This window comes from Lepus europaeus, chromosome 20, assembly GCF_033115175.1.
Source record: "Lepus europaeus isolate LE1 chromosome 20, mLepTim1.pri, whole genome shotgun sequence".
NCBI classification, from domain to species: Eukaryota; Metazoa; Chordata; class Mammalia; order Lagomorpha; family Leporidae; genus Lepus; species Lepus europaeus.
The window spans coordinates 58,957,503-58,972,888 of NC_084846.1; the positions used below are offsets into that span (position 1 = coordinate 58,957,503).

At 41.1% G+C, this 15,386-nt stretch overlaps 1 protein-coding gene across 3 annotated transcripts in view; it reads right to left on the bottom strand.

Moving 5' to 3' along the window:
• The window catches only part of DBF4 (DBF4-CDC7 kinase regulatory subunit), a 37,857-nt gene that overhangs the window by 12,889 nt on the left and 9,582 nt on the right, over nt 1–15,386 (bottom strand). For 2 of the 3 annotated variants that reach the window (XM_062178915.1, XM_062178914.1), the window contains exons 3-7: nt 14,279–14,458; nt 11,982–12,032; nt 10,881–10,950; nt 10,615–10,691; nt 562–598 (exon numbers count right to left, since the gene is read on the bottom strand). In XM_062178915.1, the coding sequence (XP_062034899.1) occupies nt 562–598; nt 10,615–10,691; nt 10,881–10,950; nt 11,982–12,032; nt 14,279–14,458 (415 nt within the window). The remainder of the gene's footprint in view (nt 1–561; nt 599–10,614; nt 10,692–10,880; nt 10,951–11,981; nt 12,033–14,278; nt 14,459–15,386) is intronic. The other variant, XM_062178916.1, reaches the window with a different exon arrangement.

A 15,386-nucleotide genomic window follows, 5' to 3' on the forward strand; every position in this document is an offset into this window, starting at 1 on the left:
ACTAATTCATAATAAAACCTACTCTGATAACAGGATTCTAATACAATTGATTTTGTTGGTAATCTAATAATTTTTATTAAAACATTTGAGAGGCAGAGAGAGAGACAGAGAGTGAGTGAGAGCACTCCCACCTGTCAATTCATTGCCCAACTGACTGCAATGGCCAGGAATGGCATGGACTGACACCCAGTGCCAAGAACTCAATATATGTCTCTCACATGGGTGACAGGAACCCAACCACTCGAGTCGTCACCACTGCCCCCAAGGTCTACATCAGTAGCAACCTTAAGTCAGAATCCAGAGGTAGGCATTTCAACAACCATTAAGCAAAACACCAACCCTCCCCCTAAATTTTTTCCTTAAAAATATTATTCTGAGAAGCAGGGGGATGGGAGGTTGTTATACACTTCTTCAGCAGGGTCTATGTTCTCAAAAAGACCTAAGAAACTTATGAATAAATCATTTAAAGAGTTGTTTGCATGATTTTAGAAGATCATTGTATAATTTCCTCTATTTTTTAAAAGCAAACTAAATACATTTAAAGATTTCAAAAATACTTACTTTTTGTTTTTTGTGTGCAAACACCGACTCTTTTCCCCTAAAAAAATTTAAAAACAGCAACTTCAGTTGTTCAGTATCCTCAAGATTAAAAAGATCATATAGGAAAAGTAGCATATCAAAGAGGAGTACTTTGTGAAAAAGAAATAAAGTTTGCCTTATAAAATCAACTAAATCAAAGAAAAGTAGCAATGATCATTCAAAAATTAATATTTTTCGATTATTTATTTGAAAGGTAGAGTTATAGAGAGAGAGAGGGAGAGACAGAGAGAAAGATCTTCCATCCTTTGGTTCACTCCCTAAATGGCTGCAACAGACAGAGATGGGTTGATTGGAAGCCTGGAACTTCTTCTGGGTCTCGTACATGGGTGCAGGGGCCCAAGCACTTGGGCCATCTTCTACTATTCTCACCGGACGTAGCAAAGAGCCAGACAGGAGGAATAGGAGCACCAGGACATGAACTGGCACCCATATGAGATGCTGGTTCCGCAGGCGGAGGCCCAGCCTACTATGCCACCGGTCCCAAAAGTAATGATCTTAACTATGGCAAAGAATATGTTTTACAACTCACCCAATTAGTACCTTGCATTCTAGCTATAACTGTTTTTGCCTTTACACAAGGAAATTATCCAGTAGAGGTACATTAATTAATAAATACAAAATGGTTGTGTTATTTTTATATCTTCATTCAGCAAAACCTTTGTGTTACAGTGAACAAATGATTTGCCAAAAATTTATTATAATCTGTCAGTTCAGGCCAACATGAAATACCTTCAATCCAGACAATTAATCCCACTAATTACAACTAAAATCTCTGGACAACATTCAATGCAAGCAACTACCTGAAGACCTAAAAGTAAAAAGAAGAGGCAGATTATGAAAGGCAATCAAAATATGGACCTGCAGCTTCAGAAGCAACAGAACTAGCAGCTACAGTCCTATACAAACCTTATCTTTCTGGCTAACGAACCAAGAAAAAGGCTCTAACAGTCCAAAGAATACTAAGGGAATCACTATATTATTTCTTCTTTCTTTTCAACAGTTTTGCTCTCAGTGTGTGCCCTGGGTTTGAAGCTGTAGCTGTATAGGTAGCATGGGCAGCTAAAACACAAACACTCATATTCTGACTAGAGAAAACTGGGAAAAGGACCACTGAGGACCAAGATTGAAGAAGAAATCCAAGAAAGGAGCAAGTTAGAGTAAGAGATCCCTAATTCCCTGCATAAACTCACACATACGCCAGGTTTAACTTCAAGTTGTAGACGCTAAAGACAGATGACTTAAAGCGGCAAAGCAAGGGCTCTGAAAATATAACCAAGACTTAATTCACTGTCCCAAATTTCTCATGTATACATGACAAACTAAAGCTGAATGTAAGACTAAAAATTGAAATTGAGATTAAAACCACCAAGCACAAAAATTAAGATGGAATTGTTCAGGGTATTTGTGTGAACAGGATGACTATATGCTAAAACAGCAAAAACAAACAACAACAACAAAACCTAACATTTTCCACACTACTGTATAGATCTAAAAGCCTAAGCAACATTGCAACTACAATGTCCAATATATAGGCAAAACTTAGCCAACATGTAACTATACAGAACCAGGAAAGCATGATCAATTTTTAAGGGGAAAAAAAACAAACAGATGCCAATTGCAAGATGTTCCCAATGTCAGAATGATCAGAAAAAACTAAAAATGAAGGTAAATACCCTTAGAATGACTGGAAAGATATGTTTTCAGTAGAAAAATAAAATACAAAAGAATCAAATAAAAACTGCAGAACTCAAAATATCTGGAGTATAAAATTCACTAAACAGGCTTAATAAATAGCAGAACATAGACAACAACAAAGTATCAGTGACCTTAAAGACAGATTAAGAGAAATTTCCAATTAGAAGAGAAAAAAAAGACAAAGAAAGTAGGTAGAGCCTCAGGAACCTGTGGAACAACATAGAGAGGTCTAACTATAGTAGTGTCCAAGTTGTAGAAAGTGTCATCCTCTAACTCAAAGACCAAGTTGTATTACAGAAAATATCCAAAATATGACATCTTACTTTTGGGTTTCACGTCTATATACTCTCGTGTGAAATTTATTTCCCTTTGGACCCCAGTCTTTGCCTCTTAAAGCTCTCCTCCATGCCACTCTGGGTGGAAGTCTGTGACTCTAATAAATCCTATTTTTAAACCTTTAAATCTTGCTTTTCTCTTTGCCTTGTCTGCTTGGGAATTCTTCCATGCGAGACAAAGAGCCGTCCTGCTGCCATTTCACCCATAACATTTTTGGAGAATTTCACTCTCCTCCATAGCAACTTTCATTTTCTCAAAGAACATCAGCTCCTTGTCAGCCACTTAAAAGCAACCAGAGCAGCTGCCAGATTTAAGACTCCGGGGGCAAGGGCTGCTGAGTAAGGCTAGAGCAATCCCTGAAACTGAGCCTCTATTCTAATCCCTCTCCTTCTCTGGTGTGGATCAGCCCTCCACAAGGGTCTGGGACAAGGCCTTGAGACTGACAGATTCTGGCGGGGGCTACACTCCAGTGCTTCTGGAAGGTCTCATGGCTGGGCACCCGACCGGGCACCCCACCCTGACAGCTAAAACGGCGTTGGAGTGGGAAACACTTTCCTGCAGCAGGCAAGTCCCTTGCTGTTTTGGAGTCCTAACGAGCTGTAAAGCCAGAGGCTCCACTCTTCATACTTCTCGTCTCAGCTCTGGGAAGGTTGGCCTGGTCCAACTCGGCTTCCTTTCACGGGGATCGGCCCAACACATAGGACTAGGAGAAGGTCTCGGAGTAATCTTGAAATTCAGGGACACTCTCACATGTTTTTCAAGGACTCCTTGAACAGACACCAGATTCCAACAGGGTTAGGGTGTCAGCCAAAAACTGCATTCTGGTCTTCCCTCCTCGGAAATTTGTCAACGAGACTGGCCACAGCTCGGAGCGAGGCCATAGGCTCTGGGCTCCATGCCTCAATGAGTTTTTCCTTTACTTCAGATCCTGACACAGTCTCTCTCTTTCTGCTCCTCTAAATGCTTTCTGTACCTCACTAGGTCTCCTCAGTTCCTACAAACATGATTTCCTGGTCCCATCAGCGGGTATTTCCTAGCTATTTCATTCATTAGCTCTGGGTTAAAGTTGAATTATCCCTTTTGCAGACAGGTAGCTTCCCTCCCCTCCCCTCCCCTCCCCTCTCCTCTCCAGGTAGCTCCCCTACCCTCCCCTCCCCTCTCCTCTCCTCTCTTCTCTTCTCTCTCCTTCCCTCCCTCTTTCTTTTTCCATTGGTTCACCCCCAAAGTGGCCGCTACAGCCGGCGTGTTGCGGCCAGGGCGCTGTGCCGAACTGAAGCCAGGAGCCAGGTGCTTCCTCCTGGTCTCCCATGGGGGTGCAGGGCCCAAGGACCTGGGCCATCGTCCACTGCATTCCTGGCCACAGCAGAGAGCTGGACTGGAAGAGGAGCACCGGGACAGAATCTGGCATCCCAACCAGGACTAGAACCTGGGGTGCCGGCGTGGCAACTCACTAGGCTAATCCTCCGCCTGCGGCGCCGGCCAACAGGTAGCTTTTCAGTCTTCACTCCCATTACATTCAGCTCCCCAGATGACGTGATGCAGACAAGTGATGCAGATGAACTTATGCAGACAAGTTTCAGCATGTCTCTGGCATCCCTTATCTTCCTTATCAAGTCTCTTCCTTTGGGTCACTATTGTCTGGTCCTTCCTCTGTATACCGCAGAGGAGGTTTAATGGGGAGAATTTTATTCCCCCACTATGCTTCTTTGTGATTTGGCCTGCCTAGTCACCAACCTACCTAGGTGATAACCAGGACTGGCACTCTCTCACAAAACTCTAGGTTAAAACACCTTTGTTTGCTATGGCTCTTGCCATGAAGACTCATTGTTGAAATCAAGTCCATTATATGAGACTCAAGGTTAAGAAGCGTAGAACAACTTTTTTCCTTATGTAGAACAAAGTGACAGTATATATTTGACCAGGCAGAGGCCCAGTCTAGCACACCACCACTTGGGGAACAGATCACTCCCTGCGTGTGCTATTCTGACAAACACATACCTTAGCCTACAGGCGTGAAGGCTGAGCAAGAGTGGATAATACATGGTAATCCTATCCTCACCTTCCGCCCTTCCCTGTGGGCTTCAGTGCCTATCTGAACATCACAGGCAGCTACAGAATTTTGGGATGTCTCAAATTCAGGAGAGATAAGACCTGAAGTGTGCTTCTATTTTTATCCTATCATTTCAACCAGCAGGCAAACCATCTACTATGAGATTTCTTTGACCTCTGAGTTTACAGAAAAATTCTTCATCTGCACTACCACCAGGACTGGTCACAAGCTAGAGGATGGAGAAGTTAGCCTAAGAGAATTGTGAAAACTGCCAGCCCCTCTACTCTGACCCCTCGTCTCAGAACTGACTCCTAATTGGCCTCTTGCCTCTAACGCCCTGCATGTGCTCCAATATGCACTCAATTCTTTTCCAGAGTGTCACAGGGTCTTTAGGTCTATTTAGTGAGTCCCCAGGGTTCCTCTGTTACCACCGTTTGATTTTGTTGAGGCTTTAATCCCAGTGGAAGAGTTTTTATCAGGTAACCATTGCCCCCATTATTGTAATTTTGCCCAGGGATTTCCAGGCAAGAATCTAGGCCCAATAATCTCAGATGCTACGTATTATACACAGATTAATATACATGATGAAGTCTTGGACTTCTTGAGACAGCTCTTGACCTGACTCCTCATCACTGAGGCTGGTTTGACGGACAGCCCCCAATTACACACTTCCAGTACTGGCTATGGACTGGGGTATAAGGTTATTTTCTCTTTGCAGGGCCTCCAGTTTTTTCCTCCAGCCTGCCTCTTTGTGGGCTCTTTCAGGAGTCTCCTTATAGGTCACTGCCCTTTATTCTACCAACTATCAGATTCTCTTCCTTAGGAATCTCTCTGGAGGTGCCGTCTGCTCTGATGGATGTCCTCTCCCATTAAACCTAACACAATGGTGAACAATCTCCAGTGGACTTCTCATCCCTGGTACACTGGCCCCTAGCCCACAGTCACCCTTGAGACCCATCTTGCAGCTGCTGAACCCTGTGTCTCAGAGGCAGTCCCAAGTAGCTGACTGTTGACTAGACATTGCTGACCTAAGGTGTTTTCCCTTGGGTAAAAAGGAAACTAGACTCAAATTCAATTAGAATGTAAAAGATGTCTCTAATAGAAAACAATCTCGGCCGGCGCCGCGGCTCAGTAGGCTAATCCTCCGCCTTGCGGCGCCGGCACACCGGGTTCTAGTCCCGGTCGGGGCACCGATCCTGTCCTGGTTGCCCCTATTCCAGGCCAGCTCTCTGCTGTGGCCAGGGAGTGCAGTGGAGGATGGCCCAAGTCCTTGGGCCCTGCACCCCATGGGAGACCAGGAGAAGCACCTGGCTCCTGCCATCGGGTCAGCGCGGTGCGCTGGCCGCAGCGCGCCTACCGCGGCGGCCATTGGAGGGTGAACCAACGGCAAAAGGAAGACCTTTCTCTCTGTCTCTCTCTCTCACTGTCCACTCTGCCTGTAAAAAATAAAAAAAAAAAATTAAAAAAAAAAAAAGAAAAAAAAAAAAAAAGAAAACAATCTCATGCATGAGAATTTGGTTCAACTGTAACTGAACAATGGGTTTAAAGGAATTTCTCTCTTTTGAATCTAGGAGGATCCCCGCCTTTAAAAAATACTGCTTTGTAACTTGCCAAACTTGTTTTGCAACGTGGTTTAAAGGTTTCTGATGAAATAGCAATGGGCAATCAGTGCTTGTTATAGCCCCCTAAGGTAGGCTTTCCAATAAATTTTATAAAAAGGAGTAGAATTTCATATAAATGTGATTTTGACCTTAATTCAGATAGAAGTATGATATAACACCTGCATCTTCAGTCATCTAGGTGTAACTGCTAAATGTAAATTGAGTAAAGCAAATGAAATAAATGTGTATAAATGTAAACTTTGGTATACTCTTAGCACTTTATATTCTATGGAAAAACTACTTGGGTTTGCTAACTTATGTTTTCATAAATTGTCCAAATGGAAATAGTTTAACATCACTTGAAAGTCACTAAGGTTGAAATTCAACGTGTTATCTTATTTAGAAAATGTTGTCGGGGCCAGCACTGTAGCGCAACGGGTTAACACCCTGGCCTGAAGCGCTGGCATCCCATATGGGTGCCGGTTTGAGACCTGGCTGCTGTACTTCCCAACCAGCTCTCTGCTATGGCCTGGGAAAGCCATGGAAGATGGCCCAAGTCCTTGGGCCCTTGCATCCACATGTGAGACCTGGAAGGGGCTCCTGGTTCTGGCTTCAGATCAGCACAGCTCTGGTCATTGCAGCCAACTGAGGAGTCAACCATTGGATGGAAGACCTCTCTCTCTGCCTCTCTCTAACTCTGACTTCCAAATAAATAAATAAATCTTAAAAAAAAAAAAAAAAAGTTGTCTTAATTCGGAGATTTTTGCATAGAATTACAATTTGATCCTCTGTTAAAGTAATGAGATTTTTGCAATGCATGTTAGCAAATATTTTGAAATCATCTTAAAAACTTGTTTAAAAACTGCAGCATCTCCTTTTAATAGTTTTTGTTTAATCTGTGATTCTGTCAGTTTGCTAGCCAGCTCTAGTAAGCTATCTTCTCTTCCCTAGTTCCAACTCTCTTAAAATTGTTTCAAGTTATGGGATGATTCCATGTGCTAACTTTTACATTTAAGGTTTTATTTCCTGTTCTTGGGATGACCAAAGACACAGATGTTTGTGTTCTGCTGAAATAATCTATTGTGTTCTCTTAATGTCTTTGTTAAGTTTTGATTGTTTAAAAAACAACTGAGGTTTCTTTTTTATTATTATTAAGAGTTACGGTTTGGGGGCCGGCGTTGTGGTACAGTGGGTTAACACCTTGGCTTGAAGCGCCAGCATCCCATAAGGGCGCCTGTTCTAGTCCGGGCTGCTCCTCTTCTGATCCGGCTCTCTGCTATGGCCTGGGAAAGCAGTAGAGGATGGCCCAAGTCCTTGGGCCCCTGCACCCGTGTGGGAAACCCAGAAGAAGCTCCTGGCTCCTGGCTTCAGATCAGCGCAGCTCTGGCCGTAGCAGTCACCTGGGGAGTGAACCAACAGAAGGAAGACCTCTCTCTCTCTCTCTCTGCCTCTCCTCTCTTTGTGTAACTCTGACTTTCAAATAAATAAATAATCTTTACAAAAAAAAAAGTTATGGTTTCTTTGATTATATCCTCATTCTAAAGCATGAGTAATCACTTTGTAACAGTGATCAAATATGGTCTTCATTATGTTATGATGTTAAGGAATCCTGTTTCTACCAGTATTTTACACCTTCTTGGCACCTCTGACAGCCATTCAAAAAATCAAAGTTCCAAATTTCTTGGATTTGATATTTCCAGTTGGGCCTGTGGAAATATAAAAAGAATTTCTGTCTCATCTTGCAGAGACAGCAACTAATAAAGCTATTTGGATTATATTAAAGGTAGTGTCAAGGTGTGAATGGTGCTAAATTTTAAGTTATGATAATGTAAAACACTACTGATACAAATGTCCAAGTTACCAAAATCTAACGATGTTGTGTTGTTATCAGACATGACAGTTACCTTAATGAGAAAGGCCCAGAGGCCTAAAGGGGTTAAATGTTTTGTAAAATCCTACAGGTGCTTTCAAAAATACTATATGGAGTAATCAAGAGCCTCCTGTTGGTTAATGAGTTTATAATTTTAAACACTGCTATTTAAAGTCTTTTGTCATCCACAGCTCTGTATTCTCTAAACACTAAAAAATTAGATTTGTTGTTAATGAGGTTAAAACATTGTTGATTCTATGTTCAAATGTGTCCACTCTTAGGTTCCAAAGGGGAGTTCTTTTTCTCTGACCTCTGTTGTATTCAATACTTTGTGACAGTTCTCTAAGCACATAATGCCAATAATGGACTACAGGTTCCAACTGAGATAAAGTATGGTTAATTTAGGTTACTAAGAACAGGAAGTAATTGTAACTGATTGATGGTAATTAAAAAAAAAACAGCTAAAGATTTTAAAAAACTTATTGAAACTGCTTTACTCTTCTATCTTGTATGTTATATTATACATGTGTACATATTATATGTCCACATGGGAAAATTTATTAAGAGCTCTGTTTTAATAGGATTTTAGATTGCTCATAAATTTAAGCTGCTAAGTTAATCAAAGATTAATGTTTTTGGTTCACATGATCTAAATAAATCTGTATCGGATGTTTTAAATTTGTTGGCAGAAAGAAACTAAAAATGTTTGTACTTGGGTTTGCTGATCAAACAAGTTAACGCTTGTGTTAGATATTTAAGCAATGTTTCCAAATACATGTTCTCTTGTCTTGAAATTTATAGAGGGCATTGGACCTTTGGTAAATGTTTTCATAAATTGTTATTTAACAGTTAAAATTGCTTGCTAAGTTATCATTTGATATTAAGTTACTGACAATAAGTGATCTGAGAATGCTGACTTGTTCCCTCATTTCTCTTCTCTCTTCAAGATGGGAAAATGACTCTGTACTGAAAGACTCTCCAGGATGTACAGTTTGATCTTTATACTTTATAAAAAGGATGGCTAACATTTTTCTGTAATAGCAAAGCCAAAATGAGAGCTTAAATTATGATTTCACAGCTAGATTTACTTTGCCATGGGCACAGTAAAAATCTCCCTTTCAGATCAAATGAAGGGAGAGAAAGTTTCACTAATGACTTCAAATTTTATAAATGAGGGGGTCATCATGTTTGATGTCAAAGTAAGGACATAGTTTTCCTCATGGGCATTGATACCTCACAGAAAAATCACTATCAGAACATACCTATGACTACAGATTTCTAGCTTAGGCCACCAAAGATTAGGAATAGGATTGAGCATCCCCTTGACTTGCATCCTCTCAAAGACTGCCTCCATGGTCTCCTTTACCAGAAACCAGGAGGAAAAAGGAGCAAGCAAGGCAGCGGTAGCCATGGAAAGATAGGTGACAGGCCAATTAATGGCTGCTTTACACAGTGATCTGCCATCAAGGAGGCCCAACAGGCCAGAGCACCGCAAATGGCATTGGTTTTCAATGTGGAAAGCCAGGGCCTTTAGAGAGTCCTGGCACCTCTGCCAGTCAAGAGTTGGGTCACTGGAAATGGAACTGACCTGGAGTCCAAGCTCCTTCTGAGCTCCCAGTTTACTGTAAAGCAAATTAGGTATCCTACCTCTCTGATGGCTCTTTGTTTTATATAAAGTTGAATAGCAAATATATCAGGAGTTTCATGCTTTGTAGGTTGAAAGGTGAGAAGCATAAAAGGAGAGATACAAGAAGTTTGGATAAAAGGGATTACAAAAATTAGATGTAGTTAGGCAGGGACTGAAATTAAGGGAGTTTTTTTGTATTTGTTTTACAGAATGGAAATGCTTGGATTTGTATAGCGGGTTCAAAGAAGAAACCAGGAGAAAAAGCAGAAATTGAAGATATGGTAACATCAGGTCTAATACAGCACATTGCCCAGTGTGGGTAACAAACATTTCACAGTTAGGACAGCAAATCTTATTTTATGGGTGGTGGGGGTAGGGGTGGTGGTGATGTGTATATACGTATGTATGTGCATCTGTGTGTGTAGCAAGGCTATGTTACATTAACAAACAGAGCAGTTGAAAGGAAATATACTTCCTATATATATCCCAAAAAACAGCACATTACTTGAATTAGTAGGATCTTCTAATGCAATAAGGTAATTTCAGTGTTTTCCTATAAACAAAAATATCTGTTAAAAACTGCAGTAACCAAAAATGAAAAAGACAAAAAGGAAGCCCATGCTATTATCCCAGAACAACTTTCACCTCTTAAGTATAATCTTCAAGAAAAATGACATGCAACTGTTTTTTGAACAATAGAAACATATCTTTAAAACACAAAATCATACCTAGTATATCCTGGCAATAATATTTTGTACGGCAAGAAAAATTTATAGATACATACATTAAAAAAATCAAACTTGATTACTTTTAAAAATTAAAGAAGACAACATACCACATCTTTTACAGAAGCATTTGATTTCTTGAATAAATACAGCTCCTTTTTCTTTTGGCCAATGTAGTATCTAATGTCTTTATTAAAAAAAATAGAAAGATTTGAGATTAGCAATTTTAGCCTTGGAGTTAAAACAGTTTTGTTTTTTCATAGTTGTAATAGATTACAAATATCTCTTGCTATCAGTTTTGACTATGTAATGTCAGGAACTGAGGGGTAGATATCAGTTAACAAATACTGTCCAAAGACAATTATAAAATCCTTACCATCTATATGAAGAATCTTTACTCCCCATGATAAGGCATTTGATAATATACTATTTGAAGGAATAAAATCCTGTAAAAAAAAAAAAAGTTTGATAATTTTTCTAAGAAATTATTATTTTAAAGAGAGCTAAACTGTTAAAAAATTCAGTTATTTGAAGCTTACTATCTCTGAGGTGGTAATTCATAACAGACCAACCTCATAAATTCACAAAAGTAAAGAGGATGGTCTTCCTTTGCCGTTGGTTCACTCTCCAATGGCCACCACGGCCAGCGCGCTAATCCGAAGCCAGGAGCCAGGTGCTTCTCCTGGTCTCCCATGGGGTGCAGGGCCCAAGCACTTGGGCCATCCTCCACTGCACTCCCAAGCCACAGCAGAGAGCTGGCCTGGAAGAGGGGCAACCGGGACAGAATCCGGCGCCCCAACCGGGAGTAGAACATGGTGTCCTGTGCCACAGGCGGAGGATTAGCCTAGTGAGCCGCGGCGCCGGCCCCTTGACACTTCTAAAATCAATCCCATTAAAAATACATTCTCACATTTTTAACAATTTAATACATATTTGTAAGACAAATTTCAAGTTTCCAGTAATATTTTAAAAGGCCACAAGATGGGGATGTTTCTTCATGAAAAGTACATTGTAAAATGATATACAGGTTGAAATACATGTTTCTCCTATTAAAAATGAGGAAAAGAAAGCTTCAAGAATATCCACTATGAGTTTTTTTTTTTTTTTTTAAATTTTTTTTGACAGGCAGAGTGGACAGTGAGAGAGAGAGACAGAGAGAAAGGTCTTCCTTTTCCGTTGGTTCACCCTCCAACGGCCACTGTGGCTGGCGCACCGCGCTCATGCGAAGGCAGGAGCCAGGTGCTTATCCTGGTCTCCCATGGGGTGCAGGGCCATCCTCCACTGCACTCCCTGGCCATAGCAGAGAGCTGGCCTGGAAGAGGGGCAACTGAGACAGAATCCGGTGCCCCGACCGGGACTAGAACCCGGTGTGCCGGCGCTACAAAGCAGAGGATTAGCCTGTTGAGCCATGGCGCCGGCCCACTATGAGTTTTTAATAACAAAATGTACAGTGTGAACTTTTAAAGTTCTTACTTACATGGTCCTTGATAGCTTTTTCAACCAGTAATTTTCCTCTGCTTAAACACACCTATAAAAGGACCAGAAAAATGAAGTTATAACCTAATATTTCAGTATAGAAGAAAGGTTACAAAGGTAAAATAGCTAAAGTAATTAAATGTTTTATTTGTAAAAGTCTTAATAGCTATCAATACAATACATATACAGTGAAAAGTGATTTCTTCAGGGTCTTGGCAAGATCTCGGATTTAAAAAGTTTTTTTTTATGGAGCAATTCAACTGAAAGAGACCTAACAGATCAGTTCTGAAAAATAGCCAGGCCCCACCAGAATTTTACATAATTAGTTGATTTATATTTTAGTTTACTATTTAATTGAAGATTTAAGAAAAATAATTTTATATATTGTTTTTACATGTTATTTCATTTTTTAAATAAAATACTAGGAAAAGCAGTTGAAATGCTATGAACAACAATCAATTTGGAATAAACCACTTGTGTACTGTCTCCTTGCTCCAAAAATTAATGCATGAGTCTTCCTTGGTTTCTTCTTTTTTTTTTTTCTTCTGTGAATCATGTCTTATCATTTCTTCTGTAGGTCATTTTTTCCTGCCTGTTTTCTTCTCCTTTTCTCTGCTTTTCAAATTGGTACAGTAGATGAGGGTTTATTTTCCTTCTTTAGATTTATTTGAAAGGCAGAGTTAGAGAAAGAGAGAGAGAGATCTTCCATTTATTGGTACATTCCCCAAATGGCAGCAATGGCCGGAGCAGGGCTAGTTCAAAGCCAGGAGCCAGGAGCTTCTTCTGGATTTCCCACATAGGTGCAGGGGCCCAAGGACCTGGGCCATTCTCCACTGCCTTCCCAGGTGAATTAGCAGGAAGCTGGAACAGAAGTAGAGCAGCTGGTAGTCGAACCAGGGCCCATATGGGATGCCGGCACTGCAGACAGTGGCTTTACCTGCTACATTATAGGGCTGGCCGTGTGAAGGTTTTTTTATTTATTTATTTTTTAAGGTTTATTTGAAATGCAGAATTAGAGAGAGAGGGAGAGACATAGAAAGAGTGAGCTCTTCCATCCATTGGTTCACCCCCTAAACAGTCGCAAAGGCCAGGGCTGAGCCAGGCCAAAGCTGGGAGCCCTGAACTCCTGCGTTTCCTATGGGGTTGCAGGGCCCCAAACACTCGGGCCATATTCCACTGCTTTCCCAGGCTCATTAGCAGAGAGCTGGATCAGAAGATACAGGGAAGGACAGAATAAAGTGACTGAATAGAGTGTGGGGAAGGGAAGAGGTCGAGATATAAAATGTTAGGTTTATCTCATATTCCACTGCTTTCCCAGGCACATTAGCAGAGAGCTGGATCAGAAGCAGAGCAGCCAGGACTTGAACCAGATTTCACATGGGATGGTAGCATCACAGGTAGTGGTTTAACCTGCTGCACCACAATATTAGCCCAGCTGAGGATTTTTTAAAATGAGAATTTAAATATGTCTCAATATTAAAAAAAATGAGATAAACCTAACATTTTATCTCTCAACCTGTTCCCCTTCCCACACTTTATTAAACCACCGTATTCTATCCACCCCTGTATCTTCTTGGCAGTGGAGTAGCTGGGATGTCATGTTAGAAACTCTAAAATAGGCTGGTACCCTTTTTATGCAAAGGGTCAGATAATACAGATTTTATGTTTTATAGATGATATAGTTTCTAACATAATTATTCTATTCTTTCTAAAGCATGAAAACAACCACAAATAATATATAACTTTTCTTTAAAAGAATGATGTGCTATTAAACTTTTAGTTGTAGATTACTCAAAAAAATATAAGCCATCCTTAAATGCAAGGTATATGTTAAGAATCAGGGTACAGGGCCGGTACTGTGGCTCACTTGGTTAATCTTCTGCCTGCGGCGCCGGCATCCCATATGGGCACCAGGTTCTAGTCCCGGCTGCTCCTCTTCCAGTCCAGCTCTCTGCTGTGGCCCAGGAGGGCAGTGGAGGATGGCCCAAGTGCTTGGGCCCTGCACCGCATGGGAGTCCAGGGAGAAGCACCTGGCTCTGGATTGGCGCAGCCCTGGCCGTAGCGGCCATTTAGGGAGTGAACCAATGGAAGGAAGACCTTTCTCTGTCTACAACTCTACCTGTCCAAAAAAAAAAAAAAAATCAGGGTACAAATACACAAGCACTATTTTTTTTAAAAAATCACCTTTCCCAAAGACAATCAGAAAGTCTTGTGGCTTTATAACTGCTCTATCTATATAAACTGTTGCCAGCCTGGTATTGATAGGTGGCAGCCTTTCAAAGCATATTTGAGACTTACTGTGTCTGGAGACTTAAACGAACTTCCATCATGGCTGGGATGAGGAGAAGTGGTTTCTGCAGTATATGCAGATTCTGGACTTGGTACAGGAGATATTCGGCCCAAAGTTTGAGCAAATTTAGCTTCCTTTTTATTTGAAATAAGATAACTGATATCTTTACTGAGAAATTCTTCGACTCGCTAGAGGAAAACAAAACATTTGTATGTCATAAAAACCAATTGTTTCATACAATAGGCATAGAGTAAAACCCCAATTTGATGCAATTTACTGTCTTAAAATTTAATGTTTTTAATGCTGAACCTGGAATTCTAAGGAAATGTAATCAGACTTTCAATAACAACACAACAGTATGTGCTGTAATCCATGTAACAACCCCATAGTATTAATATTATCCATCTTTTTGAGAAGACAACAAAAAAGAAATGGCTTACTTGAGATTATACCAATAGTGAAAGCCCATGATCTAAAGCAGCAGAGTCTGGCCTGTGCCACAGCTCAATAGGCTAATCCTCTCCGCCTGCGGCGCCAGTACACCGGGTTCTAGTCCCGGTCGGGGCACCGGATTCTGTCCCGGTTGCCCCTCTTCCAGGCCAGCTCTCTGCTGTGGCCTGGGAGTGCAGTGGAGGATGGCCCAAGTGCTTGGGCCCTGCACCCCATGGGAGACCAGGAGAAGCACCTGGCTCCTGGCTTCAGATCAGCATGGTGCATCAGCTGCAGCATGCCGGCCGCAGCAGCCACTGGAAGGTGAACCAATGGCAAAAGGAAGACCCTTCTCTCTGTCTCTCTCACTGTCCACTCTGCCTGTCAAAAAAAAAAAAAAAAAAAAGACAGCAGAGTCCAGTAGAACTTTCCTCAATGACGAAAAACAGTTTTCTGCACTAGCCCATACAGCAGCCACTTGCCACATGTGGCAACTGAGCACTTGAAAAGTGGTTAGTATGACTGGGCCATTGGATTTTAAATTTTATTTGAAGCTAAATCATTAAGTTGTAACACTTTCCCCCAAGGCTTAAACTTACAAGGAGAAAATCTTTACCTTAAGAGTGTAAGATTGTTTAAAGAGAATCTGCCTACTAAAATGTTTGAAAACCACTGCTTAAATGCCTG